This window comes from Periplaneta americana, chromosome 15 (genome assembly GCF_040183065.1).
Source record: "Periplaneta americana isolate PAMFEO1 chromosome 15, P.americana_PAMFEO1_priV1, whole genome shotgun sequence".
NCBI lineage: Eukaryota > Metazoa > Arthropoda > Insecta > Blattodea > Blattidae > Periplaneta > Periplaneta americana.
The window spans coordinates 45,378,570-45,397,576 of NC_091131.1; the positions used below are offsets into that span (position 1 = coordinate 45,378,570).

The 19,007-nt window shown below is 34.8% G+C and overlaps 1 protein-coding gene across 1 annotated transcript in view; it reads right to left on the bottom strand.

Moving 5' to 3' along the window:
* LOC138715710 (uncharacterized) overlaps window positions 1-19,007 on the bottom strand; it is a 111,979-nt gene that overhangs the window by 58,650 nt on the left and 34,322 nt on the right. The window contains exons 5-12 of the mRNA XM_069848766.1: window positions 18,666-18,813; window positions 17,662-17,836; window positions 15,452-15,567; window positions 12,221-12,384; window positions 9,816-9,935; window positions 7,181-7,301; window positions 4,898-5,131; window positions 2,314-2,468 (exon numbers count right to left, since the gene is read on the bottom strand). Coding sequence (XP_069704867.1) covers window positions 2,314-2,468; window positions 4,898-5,131; window positions 7,181-7,301; window positions 9,816-9,935; window positions 12,221-12,384; window positions 15,452-15,567; window positions 17,662-17,836; window positions 18,666-18,813 — 1,233 coding nt within the window. The remainder of the gene's footprint in view (window positions 1-2,313; window positions 2,469-4,897; window positions 5,132-7,180; window positions 7,302-9,815; window positions 9,936-12,220; window positions 12,385-15,451; window positions 15,568-17,661; window positions 17,837-18,665; window positions 18,814-19,007) is intronic.

Below are 19,007 nucleotides of genomic sequence, written 5' to 3' on the forward strand. Positions count from 1 at the left end.
TTCTCCTCCATCGTGAATTCTGATGGCGATTTCCTATCTGGTTTCAACAGGTTGAAATTCCACAAGTCCACAGGTAAGTGGAAATGTAATTTCCTGGATACTGCATAGATTGTTGACAGCCTGTTGAGTGATAACTTGAAGACTATGGTGTAAGCAATGCAAATCCATCTGAAGGTACATATCATGAAATAATTCCTGACATCTTTCATCATGTCGTGGAGGACTGGAAAAACCTTCTTGAGCTACAGCCTAACAGTTAATGGACAACACACTGAAAACATTCTGAGAGCTACCGGTACTAACTTTGTCTATGGATGGTTCATATACTTTTTTTTTTTTTTTTTAAATATGGGACACTTTCGGTTTGAATAAACCAATCTAATTATATTATTTTTCTTATATACGAACATGAGGAAAGGGAAAAGAACATAATTACATTAATTATAAGGTTTCAGTATAGCAATAATTGTACTTTAAACAATACTAAATCATTGACTTTTCCCTGTGATATATTTCTCAGATGAATGTATTTTCTCAAGTAAAGAATGATTATGTTGTAGGTACTAAGTTATTAAATTCTATACAGTCCTTATTAAAAACATTTAACAATGATCACAGCTTTCACAGTTTCTACAGATAACCTTTTTGTTTGTCCATAAGGAAGGAGAAATACCGCTAATTCTTGACGCTTGTGCCAACAAATTTGGACGATGATAAGCTAATTTTTCTCTAGCCTGTAGAGAGAGAGATGGGATTTTTTCATAATCAAAATTTTCGGGAATTTTAAGGTTTTCAAGTTTTAACAATTTTTTTTGCATTTTCTTTCTATCAAGATATCCTCTGGAAAACAGCTTTCAATACTAACATTACTATTGGCAAGGTTCTCGCAACATGATAGCATTGCCAATTGGTAAGACATTTTTATGAATGAGAGCTATCGATTTCTTGGCAATTACATGTTTTAAGTTTGAGAATAAAAATGTTAAACACAAGACAATTCTGCATCCCGAAGAAGTTTATCAGAATGCCAGGACACAACCTCATAAAATACGAACCCTACCTATGGTTCCAGACTTATGGGGCGCCTTTAAATTCATTACACATTATCTATACAGTACTTCAGTTGGCAATAAAACAGAGTTCTTATTGCTTGTTTAAATAAAGCATTTCATTTTTTGATTTCAACTGAAATTTTCAGTTAGAGTCTGACCTCGATTTCTCGAACCTCTATAACTCAAATATTCTATTTCTCGAAGAATTTTCTAGGTCCCGACCATATTATACCTATGTACTTTACAAGTTAATAAATAAGAAAGATTGGAGAAAGCTGGATTTGCAGGGAAAGACCTGCCCTTGGACAGAACACTAAATGAATGAATGAATGAATGAATGAATGAATGAATCGTCGATAAGTCGAAATTCGATATTTCGAATTTTTGGTACCGTATATAGAAACAAAATTTTTATCCCAAGAGACAGAAAATACTCTGTAGCTAGAATTCTATAGTGCTTGAGATGAAGAGAAAATTGATTGTGGATTTCCATTAACTGACATCAACCTTCTTGATTCTATAATGTTGCTGCATATGTTGTGGCACATCATCAAAATGGAAACAATTTCAAATTGCTTTCGAAAAGCAGGATTTTCATGGCCTGATGATGGTGAAGAAAATGAAGAGGAGCTAACACCCACACTCCTGATGAATGGCTACAGTACCAACATATTGCCAGTTGTGACGCTGACTATGATACCAGTACCTTCGTTAATGTGGACTCTCAAGTTATCACGACCGAGTATCCAAGAGATGCAGTATACTTAATGGACCAGAGTAGTGCAACAGTGGATCCAGGGGAATCAGAAGAAGATGAGTTAGTTGAGGTTAGGCAGCTCGAATGTTATCAAACACCATCTGCGAACCAGGTGTTAGGTGCTCTAGCAACAATTCGATCTTACATCCAGGGACAGTCATATGTGAATGATAATCTTTTCAGTGCTGTTAACGTGTTGGGAAATTACATGGTAGGCAACATGATGAAAACAAGAAACAGAAGAAAATGACAGACTATTTGCAGTAGTACAGTACTTCTCTTGTAAAACATAATTCTGCTTGTACAGGTAATCCTTTAAGGACATACAGTACGTTATTTTGTCATTTTCCAATGAAATTTCAATAACCCGAAATTTCCATAAGTTCAACTATTTTTTTTGGTCCCATTGCGATTCGAGAAATCGAGATCAGACTGTATATTTCTGCTGAGAACTCACATTACACTAAAGATTTCTTCTCACCCATTAATTCGAACTCCATTTACCTCTATGTATGCTAGAGACAGTGGCCTTGCCAAGAACACTTGGGAATCATTTATTGCTGTAAATGGAGTCTTCCCTTCCATAAGATTATTCTTGTATGTGTCCAACGTCTTCTCTAGCAGCCATACCACGAGCCAGTCATAGGCTGCTATGATTGCTGAAAACAAGTGTTCGAAATTAGAGACAGTGGGATTCACTCAGCCTCCAGTCAAGTTGAGTACCGGGTCTTTCCTGGGAGTAAAAGGCACTTAGAGCATTGTGCTAACCACACTATCTCTTCTAGTGCCGAAGGCATGAAAGCATGGAGCTATATCTCCACATCTCTCATGCACCTTCATGGCATGACGTGTGAAGATGGTACCTCTACCTATTACCTCTTCTATCGTGACACATAATCTATGCAATGTTCACTTACCTGTCTGTTTATAATCATCAAACAGCGGATTTTCTGTCCCTATATAGCGACAAATCACGTCCTTTGGCTTATGGAGGGAGCATAGCAATAAGTTAAATGATCTTTCTGCAACTAACGTTCAATATCAGGACCGAAAATCCAATGCCTGATAATCACTGTCACCCACAGTTTAGTCACTGATGGGCCTCAGTTATGAAAAATAAAGATGTCGAAAAACATTAGAATTTAAAATTATTTTGAATGGAAGTGTTATAAAATCGACCCTCCCAAGTACTAACATTGTAACTCAATTTTTTATGGTTTTGGGTTGTCCTAGTTAATATGGTCTTAAATTGTTTCTTTTTCTCCCAGTACTATCATTGTAACTCTAAACCTTTCCAATTATATGTAAAATCTTATTGTTACTCTACATATCTGTATACATTAATTTACATGATCATTTTAAAATGTCATTTTCATCTCCTGAAAAATGTAAGAAAGTGAGTTACAATGTTAGTACTTGTGAGGGTCGAAATTACATTAAATCCAAACAAGCAAGGAATATAATATTCATGCAATAAAAAATATACAGTCGGATTGATCTTTTGGACAATGAAATAGCAGGAGCAACAACAGGCTATTGTCAGTGACGAATCCAGATTTCCCTAAAGGGGGGGGGGGGTTCTAACTTTTTTCCTATTGTTGTCACTCACTATTATGAAGCTCACTTCCAGGAGAAAACATAAATTCATCCCCCAGACAGCTAAACAGAAACTGGCGATATTGATCACTGAAGATGAAACGAAAAATGAGGATTTCGAAGAAAATATTCTGAACTTTTATGATCAGTGGATTTCATATCTCGAACTATAGGCGGGGAGTTTCGAGGGTACTGAGCTGATTTCCGTGATAGAATTAGATTACAGTTATGAACTACAGTGGAGCAGTGTCGAGAATCAGCTGAGTTTATAAATTCACTTGTTTCTAATCCTAATGCTTCCAACAACACTGACAAACTTTTTGTTGACATGGTGCTCGAGAGAATCTTGTGCTTTAAAAAAAATCAAAGAAAAAGCGAAGAAGTAGGTGGGTAAAAAAAAGACCCGAACAGGGAACTGGAAGATGTAAATCTGCATGTTTAAGTTTTCAACAATTTAAAAGAAAGTGAAACGAAATTTAACATTATACATCTTGATCACACAACTTTTAACACTGTATCACTTCGGAATATATAATTTATTTCTTTCACGTGTTAAAACTATGTTACCTCGTTGACTAATTTCAGCCTGTTGTTGGCTATCCTCAGAATTGGGTGGTCCTGGTTTTCACGCCTTCTGATTGTGCTTGCTGTGAGGGTGTGTTTATGTAGTGTAATGTGAGGATAGTTTACAACAGGCTGAAACTAGTCAACAAGGTAACCTAGTTTTAACAGGTGAAAGAAATAAATTATATATTCCGAAGAAATTTAACAATGTTGAGAAATTTTTAGACTCTGTGTAGCCTACTGTCATCCAGAACTTCTGCACCTGTGAAGAGTTTCTTCTTTCATGAAAATCAGAGTTTTCATGCGAGCATTTCTATGATTTCATCATTCCCCGTGCCGGCCGAACACAAAGAAGGAGAGTTTGGCTGGAATCAGGTCTCGGCATAATTCAGATGGAAAGAGCACTTAGCATACCAAGCTGAGAATCCTGGGTTCGATTCCCAGTGCCAAAACGAATTTTTCTCCATTAATAAACATGATTATTTAGTTTCGCTGTTAACTTTTTTTACATGTTGGTACAATATAATAGATAGCTTTCTTTAATGCAAATTATATCTCAAATTTTTGGAAAAACAAAAAGTGTCCGTATTTTTGTATCCAGAATTATGGCAACCCTACCCTTGAAGATAATATAGAAATTCTTCTTTAAGTTTTGAATAGCAAGGCATGTTTATTATTTTCTAGGTACCAACATATGAAATTACAATGACACTAGTGAGGCCGTTAAATAAAACAGATATTACAAGATATTATTGATGTCGGTCTAGAGATAATTAATTAGCATGTTATTTCACTAATTTTAAGTAGTGAATGCATCGCTGGCGTGGACATGCTACATTACAATTACGTAGCTTATGATATCTTTCATTATTTCTTAAGCAATACAAATTTCAAACCTAACATAAAAAAACAGTTCTTTCTTACTTACTATGAAGGTCACAGATCTCTTCCACAGTTCTTGCAGTGAATTTGGAAGTCTGAATATTGTTTTTAAAGAGAAAAGAAACTGACTCAAAAGGCGAACTAACTGTATGACTTGATTCATTTCTGTGTGCCCACAGATTAAGCAGCCACCGACTTGTCTGCTGACAAAGGACATTGTTATCTCCCTCATATGTACAGTTTGCATCATTGTCATTGCGTATCATTTGAAACCCAGAACCTGAAAATAAAGAAAAAAGACAAAACTGTTGAGACATAAGATGAATGATAGGTACAGTTTTAATGAAAAAAACCTAAGCCATTTCCTTCGTTCTGAATACTATGATGTGTCTGTTTTACATACAGTTATTAAACCAACAAACTCAGGGAAGTTGTACGGGATACCAAAACAAACGGTTTTCTCTAATATATTTTCTTCAGAGGCTTTATTAAACCGGCAGAGAACGTATATGTTCTTCAGTTCATGACTACTCTACAAATTCATATTTTGTTCTATGTCTTGACTTAGTGCAGTGCTTTATTAAATCGGCAGAGGGGGTATGTGTTCTCCAGTTCATGACTACTCTACAAATTCACATCGTGTTCGTGACTGCTTGATCAATTTCCAGGGAAGTGGATTGGCAGAGGCGGTCCTGTATCTTGGCCTCCTCGATCTCCTGATTTGACCCCTCTGGTTTTTTTTTTGTGTGTGAGGACAGATGCGTAATCTTGTTTATGCAATTGAATCAGAAGATCTGGTGGCCCGGATATTTGCTGCAGCAGAGGAAATAAACGATAATCCTGAAGTCTTTCGCCACAATAGACAATCCATGTCCAGCCGATGTAACCTTTGTGTACAGGTCAATTGGGTATTTTTGAACATCTTTTGCAATGATTTTGGTGTGTAAAATTTTATAAGAGACTCAAGCAATAAAGCATGAGCAATGGTTTGTGTTACATTAAGATCTGGTGTCTTTGCGAAATAATGCCTCACAGCACAATATGACATTAGAGAAAACTGTTTGTTTTGGTGTCCCATACAACCTCTCAGAGTTTGTCGGTTTAATTACTTTCCACCCTGTACAACCTAGCATTAAGCTAAATTTTACTGGCTACAGTTTTTTTTGTTGTGGTTACTTCGGAAAGTATCAATGATCCCTGTTGGAGTAACATGCCGAACTTCAAGATCTCTGCCACTTTCGATCTTAACCATAGTGCATGGTGAGAATCTACACAGCACAAAGATGATGATGATTCATGGATCAATCATGAAATAGTGGCAAAGAGAATGGGATACATTTTAAAATCTGTCCCAAACATTGTTCTTGTCCACTATAAATTCCACTTTGTCTGGACTGAAATTTGATCTCCAATAGGGGAAACTGAAACACATTATTTGACCAGAATATTTTATGTTGTAATATATAACAAATTTTTAGTACTACGCTTAGAAACTTACCTCAAACATCACAAATTTTGTCATTGAATTTCAATGGAAATGCTCGCAAATCTATCACAATTAAAATACCAGTAAATGAAAAAAATTACATTAAAATTATACAAAATGAAACAATACTTTTGCGAAGACATTCTACTTTCTCCAACAGTTAGAAGGCAGGCTTTCCACGCTGGAGAGAATTAAAAGTGTGCTACTTTAGAGAGGGCTTCTTAGACTCCATGTATTCCTTAACTACACTGCCTATATTATACAGAAACGAAATACACATATGTTTTACTTTCATCATGTCCCCTCAAAACAAGCTCAAATGTAACAGAAAATCGGATCTAATTATTTATTCTAAAAAGCACAAACGTTATTATGTTCTTCATTAAACACGATTTAGTAATACTGTAATATTCACTATGGTATCAAGGACACTGATATCCAAAATATTTTCAGTGTGTTTTTTTTATCAGTACCGGTACATTAAGAAGTCCAAGATCTTTCCCTTCCATTGCACTTCATCAATCAATGTCACAAAGAGGGAGAGATGAAAAATAAAAAGGGAGAATATTTCTAACTTGAAAACTACACAAACCATTATTTTCATATATGTAAACTTTCTATTGTAAGTTTTATGTCTGTAGTAAGTCTACCTTTTTTTTTTAATTTTCTGACTAATTTACAGAATTAATTGTATTTTAAACAGTTTTTCATTCCTTTCAGAGCCATTATTCAGAATCAGTTTCATTTTTTGCATTCAATAACTCACTGTGTTAAATGTTATAAAACTTAATTTATTTATGTTTATAATATCTATAATAGTGTTGTAATTCATAACTGACATACATTTCAAGTACCCAAATCCACCACATGCTTCTCGGCATTCCTGTATTCCTCGTACAGCTATCCAGCTACACAAGCCTTTAGCTGAAGCTTGTATATTATGTAACTCCAAAGTGAAATCAGCCTGTAAAAAAGTTAAGATCAATTATGCAATAGGATATGAAGCTATGGAGCATGTGGCATTTAGTAAGTCAGTGTTGTTTCAATGTAAATTAAATAACAGACATAAAAGTAGTACGTAACCAAACATAATTCGAAGGAAAAAGAAACCTAGAGTTTTATTATATTCAGCTTGGAGATGAGCAGTTTCCCTAATGAATAATGATGGTGCTGGCAACATGGAGTGAATATCGGACTAACCAAAAAGGTGGAGGAAACTGTAATATGTATAGTAATTCTCAAATATTTACACTCACTTTTAAAGTTTTAGTATGAAGTTTTGAATATTGAAGCTCCGAAACAGGTATCGGTACTAATACAGTGCGTCTTTGCCATATGTCCTAGATGATTGGCCGGCCGCGTGTTCGGTGGGAGGCTGTGATTCTGCTGCTGAGATGACAAGCGCGCTCGCGCAACTTAACTCGTTAAAACTTACAATGAAGCTTCATGCACAATATCTGGTTTCTCTGATTACCAATATCTATCATTCTGTGATGCCACGTGGCCATGCAGATGAAATCAAGCCTCATCAGAAAAAAAATCGATCAGGGATCAAGTTCTTCATTATTTAGTTTTTCTAACACCCAATTACAAAAATTAAGCCTGCGATTGTAATCTTGGGGCTGTAATTTATGACATGACGGAATTCTGTATGGTTTTAGTTTCAATAATTTTGTTGCCACTCCTACAGATGCTTTAGAAATCATTGTCTGCTGTGCTAAACATCAGAGACTTGCATGGGCTATGTTCTAATGCCACACCAATTTCATCCAGTTTTTCCTCCGTAAGAACATTGTGCTTTTGTAGTATCCTTTCTGTCATTTACAGAACCTGTTTCACCAAATCTCTTAAATAACCTTAATATTGTTTTTTTTTTTTAAGAGTACTGGCCTGTCAGGAAATTTATGTCTGAATTTTCGCCTCATTGAAGCACACCATTTTCTATTCTTTATGTACGTGTTGTATATGCAAATACATTCCCTTAATGAATATCAGTTTACCATGACAAACTATCTGCTCTCCATCTCAGTTAAACGAATACTGCCAAAGGCCAAGTTACAAATAAACTGTTTTATTTATAGACGTCGTAGTGTTGATATGAATGGGAATGGTCTTGACTAGCTGCATCGGCATACATGTTGTCTTAGCGGCCTCTCACCAGGAATGCAGCTGGTCAATCATCATAGACGTATGGCAAAGACACGCTGTAGTATGGAATATTGAAAAATGTGGTATCAACTCTTCCATAGTTTTTTTCATATAAACTTTTCTATCTAACAGAACTTGCAGCATTGCAGATGAAAGTATGTACTATATTTTATCACTGATGACAATATTCTACTCCGACCAGAAGCAAAATTTTACTCTAGGTGCCATATTAATCTCTATCATACATATCCCACATGATGTTACTACTTGTATTTTAAACAAGGGGGAAATTTGACGAGACCCGAGTTTTTATTTTCAATATGTACTTTGTTTACTAATACATTCTACTTTTTTTTTCCCCCATTTCATTTCTATTTCATAGATCTTACATCAGCACTGAAGCTATAAGATGTGGAACAAGTCACGAGTTACACAATTTCTTGGCGAGATGAAGTGAGGCCGAGGATTTTCCAAAGATTATCTGACATTTGTCTTATGGTTTGGGAAAACCTCGGTAAAAACCCAATCAGGTAATCAACCAAACGGGAAACTAACCCAAGTCCAAGCGCAGCTCCGAATTAACAGCTAAGTTAGTCTGTCGACTGAGCTTATGCTGATGGCTCTACAAGAATGTACAATAGTGGCAAAAAAACCGGACTGACCCTTGTAGCTGATTTCAGAACCTTGTTCACTCCAGAGCACGATAGACTGGTAACTAAAACTTTCGAGGTTCGAATCCTGCCTGGGAAGGAAACTTTTCTTTGTTCCTTATTCAAATTTATTCCCAATACTTTTCGATTGCTGGTAAAATTCATGTTCTGAGAATAATAAATTAATTAAGTAGTAAAATATCGCTGCAATTGAAAAGTATTAGGAATAAATTTGAATAAGGAACAAAAAAAAATTTCCTTCCCAAGCAGGATTCGAACCACGAAAGTCTTGGTTACCAGTCTATCATGCTCTGAGTGAACAAGACTCTGAAATCAGCTACAAGGATTTATCCGGTTTTTTGCCACTACTGTACAATACATCATACCGGTAAGCAGATGAACTATACTGGTACAAAAGAATATACAGTACATAGCACGCAGTTGAATTATACCAAAACACAATACACAGAAGATTAATTCAATTTACAAGCCTGAACAATTCATCAGCAGAGGCATACAAAATTATGCAATTTATATATCATGCAGATTAATTCAATTTACAAGCATATACAATTCAATCAATTTAGCTATACAAAAAATATACAATACATACCAAGCAGATCAAGTCAATTTACAAGCATAAACAATTCATCAGCTGAGCTAATAATAAAAAGAATTACCATCTTCTCATTTTCTTCCTGCGATTGTCTACCATCAAGCTCTGCAAGGTACCATAAGGAAGTATTGCTTAGTATTTTGTGAGCGTATGCTGCAGCAAGATAAGGGAACAATCTCCATTGCTGAAACAGTTTCAAAATATGAATCAGAAATGAAAATCAGAGGAGCATTGTATGACTAATTTCTAGAACTAGCTAACACTCCAAAAATGTAGATAAGATGCAAAAAATTCAACCAGAAATAAAATTATTTGCAGAGAAATAGAGTTCATTAAATTTACTTTTCTCAATTACATTACTGGCTAGATTTAAGTTAATGTAGTAAGTAATTCGCGCGTATGTGTGTGTGTATACAGGGTGTTTAAAAAATACGGGGCATAATTTCAGGTATGTATTTCCCACATGTAGACAATCAAAATAGTTCATTACAACATGTGTCCGGAAATGCTTCATTTCCGAGTTATGGCCTTCACAACATTGAAATTCACCAGAACGTTTTTCTTTCCGCAGGTCGTTGTCATTACAGAAGATGTTCAAAATGTCCACCTCCTGCTTGAATACAGACCTCACATCGATGTCTCATTGACCTGCAAACACGATCCCAAACTCCAGGACTATGTCCTCAGAACATGCCACTATTCGATTCCGAAGGGATTCCAAATCAGGCACCGGAGACGAATAAACCAATGATTTTAAATGGCCCCACAAGTAGAAATCGAGAGGGTTCAGATCAGGTGAGCGTGAAGGCCAAGCAATTGGGCCACCTCTACCTATCCATCGATCAGGAAACCTTCGATCCAAGTACCGGCGAGCCGTACGACTGAAGTGTGCAGGAGCACCATCATGCAAGAAGTGAATGTGTTGACGATTGATCAGTGGAGTGTCTTCTAAAACATGAGGTATGGTGTTTTCCAGAAAGTTTGTCTACGCCTGCCCCGTAAGTCTGTTTACAAGTACATGGGGTCCAACTAATCAATCACCAATGATACCGGCCCACATGTTGAGGGAGAACCGCACCTGGTGATGAGATGGAACAGTTGCACGTGGGTTTTCATACGCCCATACATGCTGACTGTGGAAATTTGTTATGCCATCTCGTGTGAACTGTGCTTCATCTGTAGATAATACTAAGGCAGGAAAGTTCAGATTTACACCACACTGCTGCAAGAACCACTGACAGAACCTAACTCGTGCAGGGTAATCTGCTGGTGACAGGGCCTGTACACGTTGCGAATGATAAGGATACAATTGATACTCTTTCAACAGTCTCCAGACAGTCGTATGAGGAACACTGACTTGCAACGCTACCCTTCGTGTGCTGATAGAAGGAGTCATGTTCACAGCCTCCAGAATCTCCTCCTGTACTTCTGGAGTTGTACATCTTGGTCGTCCCCTTCCCAAACCAGAAGAGTTAAATTTTCCATACTCGCACAGACAGTAATGGAGACGTACAAATGTCTTCCGATCTGGACATTGTCGCTGTGGGTATCTCTCCTGGTACAAACGACGAGCCAGCGCAGCATTGCCGTCCGCCTCACCGTACATGAAGTGTATCTCTGCCAGCTCTTGATTTGAATACATGTCACACAGTCTAACGCCTACACAACACTGAATCTAACCTTCGCCTCGGAATGAACTGTCAGAGTGCCCTCTGAATGTCTCCTTTGACGGCAACGACCTACGGAAAGAAAAACGTTCTGGTGAATTTCAATGTTGTGAAGGCCATAACTCGGAAATAAAGCATTTCCGGACACATGTTGTAATGAACTATTTTGATTGTCTACATGTGGGAAATACATACCTGAAATTATGCCCCGTATTTTTGAAACACCCTGTATATATACCTAAAATTTCGTCTCTAAAGAAGTTTTCAATTGAACATGATTCTGTAGGTTATAATTTCTCCGAAACAATTCTTTTTGGAGACATATTATCTGTACCATTTTGTCATTTACTTTTATGCAAGAAAGTTTCCAATATATATATATATATATATATATATATATATATATATATATATATATATATATATATATAGCTACAGCCGATGAATAAATCACTATTTCATTTATTTATATTTATTTTTCAAATAAGCAGCTATACATTTTTTTTTAATTTCATTATATTTCGTGCATATTTTTCAGATAAATCGACTTAAATATAAAAAATTCGTCCAGTAATTTAAGACACACCACTGTGCATATACAGGCAGATGGACTGACCAAGACAAATGTCACATCCAAGTCCACTTTTTCGGTACTGGTATTAGGGATGCTGAAAACTCGCATTTCGAAGAAAATAACGAAATCTATTCTTTCGCATTATCACAATACTTCTTTATACTTTAAGTAATGAGTAGGCCTATACAATATGAACACATTGGCACTTGAGCAAATCATATTTTGTACCTGCAATTGATATTCTATGATTGGTAGTTCTTCTTCATCTGACGGCCCAAACTGTCTGCGAATTGCTGAGTACCGTACAGCTATGGCAACAGCATTTGCCAGAGTGGATGCTGATAAGCTGGTAATGCCAGTACGTCCACGCAACAAAGTTGATAGAGATGCAGCTACAACGAAGAAGAACATAGCCAGAATTTTTATAACATACGTACAGTATTCATGTATCAGACTTCCAGATTATTTATTATTATTATTATTATTATTATTATTATTATTATTATTATTATTTATTTATTTATTTAATCCACCCAACAATGTAATTACAGAGTAGATAAAATGAAAATAACAGTAGTAATGCATATAATAATGGTGTTTAAATTTAAACAGTTACAATCCAATACTACTCAACAAAAGATATTAAGCAAATATTACATGTAAATCTCGGTAAACAAAAACAAAAGTATTTACAGTATGAAGAAAACATGAAATGCAAATAACTAGTCACAGATTAGTAACAATAACACAACAACTGATGAGGGACTAGACCTACATTAAGTCAGAATTAGGAGCGAGTTCGTAATGATAATTGATATGAAATAATTTAAGAAGGAAGACCAAATATACAATATGCAAACCAGTTATTAGCAAAATACTTATGGAGTGTTTTGAATGCTGCCGGTATTTATTTCTCTCAAAAGTGTGGTTCTATCCTGAAATATGTCAATATTGCTCAGTTTATTATAGAAGGAACAGATTCTAAGGAGTGGAGAGTACTTATAATAACATGTCCTAGCATAGTTTAAATTAAATGTTTTACTGGTCCTACAGTTCTCTCTTGGTACATGTATTGCTATCCTGGACAGTAGATGACTATTTACAGAACTTGTTAACACATTTAGCCTTCATAAATCTGGAAAAGGCCTTCGATAATATAGATAGAAAACTACTATGGAATATACTTATAAGAAGGGATACCCGAAACACCTTGTAGAAGCAATTAAATCTATCTACAAAGAAACCAGCATATGCTTAGTGATAGGAGGAAACTTGACAGAAGCGATTCCCACTAATAAAGGAGTAAGACAGGGCTGTAGTATCTCGCCGACACTTTTTAATACTTACATTGACGACATGTTTAGAACATGGAAATCTTATGTTAATCCAGGAATATATTTAAAGAACAACACTTTCTTGAACTCCCTTTTATATGCTGATGATAAAGTAATTATCCAAGACAGTGAGGATAAATTACAGAAATCAATTTATGTTTTAAATAAAATAGCAAAAGAATATAATTTTAAAATTGCAGCTCAAAAAACCAAAACAATGGCATTTAAAGGAAAATACCCAATAAGGACAAAAATAGTAATCGATGAAATAATCATAGAACAGGTTAAATATTTTAAGTACCTAGGATGCTACATTTCATATGAAAGAGATATAGACCTGGATAAAAAACTTAATAACTTTCGAAATGTCTGTGGAACAATCCATAGATCTTTAAAAAACAAAACAAGAAAAGATACACGGATAAAATTGTTCAATACAATCGCAGTACCTATGCTAACTTATGGAAGTGAAGCCAGAATAATGACAGAAAAAGATAAATCAAAAGTCCAGGTAGCAGAAATGAAATTTATGAGAAGTACACTAGGATGTACAATACAAGATAAAAAGAAGAACACAGATATACGGAAGAAATTAGAGGTGGAGCCATTGCTGGAGAAATTAAATAGAAATAACAGAAGGTGCTGTGAACATCTACAAAGGATGCCGAATTACAGACTGCCAGCTTTAGCAATGGGATATAAACCAAAAGGAAAACGAGATGTAGGAAGACCAAGAGCGAAATGGGCGCCGGAACAGGTTCAACATGAACCTAATCCTTGAAGTGAAGAAGAAGAAGAAGAAGAAGAAGAAGAAGAAGAAGAAGAAGAAGAAGAAGAAGAAGTTAATAAATTATGGAGGCATTTTATATCAATATTATTTCTTCTGTGTTGCAAACTTTCAAAATTAAAGAGAGACAAAAGAGATGAGTACGAGATACTACTTTCATTATTCCAGGAGGGATAGTAACCAAATGATTTAAGAAACAAAAATCTGATGAATCTTTTTTGAACACACTCAATTTTGTTAATATATTTAATTTGATAGGGGTTCCATACAGTACTGCAATATTCAAGTTTTGATCTAACTAGTGAAAAAAATAGAATTTTTAAACTATCTTGAGAGGAGAATTTTGTGGTATGTCTATAGATAAATCCTAGAAGTTTAAGCGACTGAGACACAAGTTCAAGTATATGGCTGGAAAAATCCATATTATAATTATTATTATTATTACTAATGTAAGAAATATCTCTTCTTTCTATTATGGGGTAGCAGGGTTGCTTTGTATTTGTTTAAGACCATGACTATCATGAGTTTATGACTTAGGTACCTACTTAGGCACCTTTCATAATTCTCCTTATTTCTCCAAAATGACAAGATTTTAAGAAATGTGTAATGATTTTAATGGACACAGTGACTTAGTACATTTTTTCAGAATATTATTTTTTCATTGTTCTATATGCACTTTCAATACTGAAATAGAGTTGAGTGTTCAGGATGTGCTGGGGATGAGTTTTTGTATGTCTGTAAATTTCAAATTGTTCTAGAGTGTCAAGTTTCTAGTTTCTTGGCTAGATGTGTAGTATTTTCATGTCAGTGTCTATGTTGCTGCAGTTGTGATTGGAGTTTGCTACACAATCATGAACACATCCCATCACAACAGGAAACCAGAAGATAGCGCGGGATCTTCACTAGGCTTTAGACAATGAAGAACAACACTTCGAAATTGTCAACCAGGTAATAACCTAAAAATTAACATAGTAAAGAAGTTGAAAAGTTAAACAGTGATATTATTTCTCTTTTCAATTTTATAATGTAACTATTTCATTATTCTTATCTTACTGGCAATCAATATTCTTTGTAGTTTAGAAGTGTTGTAAACTATAAACTAGTTCTTCATTTGTAATTGAAGTTATAAATCAGTAACAAGATATTTATGAAGATTTTTATAATAGTTTTCATTAAATACACCAAATAAAGGTTTTATATGTAGGCCTACACGACTTATCATGTTAAGACCTAAGATTTCGATTTATAAAAGACTGAATTACGGTACTACTTGCCATTACTGGCTCTAAGTTTTTTGTTACAGTACGGTACTCTACAGAAATTTGCACTTTTACTTACCAAATTTTTTCCGAGGGTCTGTGATAGTCGAGACATATTTTCCATCAGATGTTACTGTAGCCATTTTATCCAAGAGACAATTTTTTGGTATCCTGTAGTTTGTAAATACTGCATATCTGTCGAAAAGTATTTGAAACGAGTTTTAGAGTATAACAAGTGGGAACTAAAATAAATATAGATTAAACTAACTATATGGTAATTGGTAATGAAGAAATGAATAACTTAATATTAGAAGAAGCTGGAGAATTGATTAAAGAATATGAGAAATTCAAATTGGAATAAAAATTAAAAAAGATGGTTGGGTTGGCTTAAAACAGAAATTAAAGAAAAGACAGCGAAAAGGAAGGTTATTGATAAGGTGGTTAAATTGAATCTTATGGGATACCAATATATTTATAAAACAACAAAAATAAATATTGTATATATATATATATATATATATATATATATATATATATATATATATATATATATATCATCGTCGTCTTCCTAACAAGTATTAGGCCGAGAATTTTCAGTCCATCTCTTCTTCGGACGATCCCGAGATCTTTTGCCATGCGGATGGTAATGAAACAGTGCTTTTGGAGTTCTGCATCAATCCATTCATTTGAGATGACCCTTCCACTTTAGTTCATATTTGCTGATGAACTGCATAATGGGTTCTACAGTATTTGAAGTTCTTGCATTATGTCCTCATTTTTGTTATGATCCCAGCGAGTATATCCAGCTGTTGCTCTCATGAACCTCATCTCACTTGCTGTTATTCTACCGACATCTTTATTCTTCACAGTCCACGCTTCACTACCATAGCTTAATGCTGGCTGTGCTAAGGTTTTATACAAGCCTATTCTTGTGTCTCTTTGTACTACTGAAGGTTTCATGATTTTATTAATGATCCCCTAAATATATATATATATATATATATATATATATATATATATAAAGAATTAAGTAGATGTGAGACAACTTACAGAGCAAAATTGTGGATATTAAATTCAAAAATTAAATCTATAGTCGAATCTAAAGAAATGGACTTCCTCAGAAGGACTGCACAGTGTTCAAAATTATATATATTAAGAAATGAGGAAATTAGGAAAAGTATGAATTATCAAGATTTTGTAATTAACTATATCCATGGTAAACAATTAATTTGATATGGCCACGCTTGGAGGATGGAGAACGACAGACCAGCATAAAGGGAATTATAAGTATGGTCACTGAGCGTTAGTACCTTTGATATAGCAGGGACTTATTTCAATTACCTTCAAACCAGCTGTACCAGCATCAGCGTGAAGTTCTGCCTTTTCCACTAAGGTTGGTGCTGATATTGCACCAGTAATCTACAGCAGAGGTTCATTTTAGCAGATTTACCAGCAAATAGGGATTGCTGTTCCATCGTTCATGGGTGCTCAATTACACTAACCTCTAGCATTTTAAAGTGGAATTACACATTAACGGAGCACATGTGCACAGATAAACAGAACAGGGAAATTCGCTCATTGTCCATTCTTTACAATTCCTATTTGCTGGACAGACTAGCGAGACAGATATTGGAATGGATATCTAAAGGAAGGAGAAAAAGGGTTAAATGGACTAAGAAAATAAGAAGGCGACAAAAGGATACAGAAGAAGGAGAATGGAGAGATAGAGAAGACTGGAGAATACAAATTTGGACACATGAAGAGGATTGAGCATTGCAAACTGTTTATTAAAAAAGAAAGATGAATCTGAAGTTCAGAAAAGGAAATTGAATCTCATCTGTGATGAGTAATGGTGGGAGTTCTGGATGCTGCCTTCCATATGAAAATAATTTTAAGAGCTTATTTTGTTTTTACTTATATTTTTTGCTTTTCATACTTAAAAAATTCCAAAGATTTCTTTGGCATGTTTAATTTTCATAACCGAGTCCTGTTATTTACCTTCACGATTTGTCACTGAATTATTATTATTATTATTATTATTATTATTATTATTATTATTATTATTAGTATTATTATTTTGTAAACTTGGGATATTAGCTTTTAGACTTGAAAATCTCTTCAGAAAAAGAAATTATGACAATAAGAGAATTAATAAAGAATAACTTAACAATTGTTTTCAAGGAAAGAGGTGATTTACATGTTTTCTTGTTAATGAGTCAAGAAACCCTTAAAAAGCTGCGAAGAGTTCTCCGAAAGTTCAGATACTGTGTACCACTGATCTTGACTTACCCATTATCTAACCCATTTATTCCTAATTTCTCTCCCATATCTCCTACAAAGATTCCCTGGAATGGACGTAAGGATTCTGGGTCTCGAATTGGAGTAACAAAGCCATGTAATCCATGATCAACTCGGTCTGGTGTGATCAGCTGAGCAAATATAACTGCATGAGTCGCAGTCTTTCCTGAAAGAATAATACATAATTAAACTTCTATAGCAACAGTGCTTTTTCTGGCGGACATTCTGGCACCTTTTTGTTTTATTTTTCATCACAGAACCGAGAAATGTGTTAATAATTACGTTTTTAATTTTTCTTTGGACTCCACTTAGATGTTGAAAATCTTAAAGTTGGACGAAAATAAGGTTAAAAACGACAAATTTCCCATGCAATGGACAGTAATCACCTCCCCCTACATTATAATATTCTACACAGAGTTCCGCCATCTTTTTCTCCAGAAGTGTGTAACAATAAGTACTAATAGTGGTAACAAATAAATTTAACACATTTACAGAAATTTGCAGTTAGCAGGGGCGGATTTATAAAGAGACATGTTTAACCTTCTGCTTAGAATCTGAAGAAATTTCGTTGTTTAGAAAAATTTAAATGTGCAATGTTAGATAACTGAAATTTTCTTTTAGCAAAAGTAACACTATATTTATTTAATATATTCATATTCAATATCGGAATATGCAGCCATCTTAGCAAGGTGATTTGCTTGCTAATTTGCTGCGTTTCCCACACCAACATCAAACATTTAATAAAATCATTTAATTCTCTCTTTCGTTTATTCTCATTCATTAAGCAATCTGTTCATCTCATTGATTGATTCTCCCTTTCACACATTCGATACAACATAACAATGACTTAGCAGAGAGGAAAATGATTTTAGGAGTTTTGACTTACACAGAGCATCTGAAGACATATGAACAAAATCCGCATATTCTAGTTTCGACAAGATTATGCTTCCAGTTAAAATATTCTTAAACTGATGTCTGTACAACAAATCTCTTACCTAAACCGCCAATCCAGCATTTACCAGCCTCAAAGTCTGGGGAATTAATGATGAATTCTTGAGTAACTGGGTCAAATGTCGCCGTAGTTCTCATCATCTTAACATTAGTACCATGGCTTACCTCTGTCAATGCATAACAACCATTAATCTGCAAGATAATTAGGACCCATTTACAATACATATATTAAATGATATAATTGATTAAATGGCGATCTTACTCGTGTTAATTGTGTAAGCATGTGCGGCTTACAGCTGTTTCGGTGTTCCTTCACACCATCCTCAGAGCCTACTAGATCTCGGCGTCATCTCGAACTTCTCTGCCTGTTGTGTGGGTGCATTCGA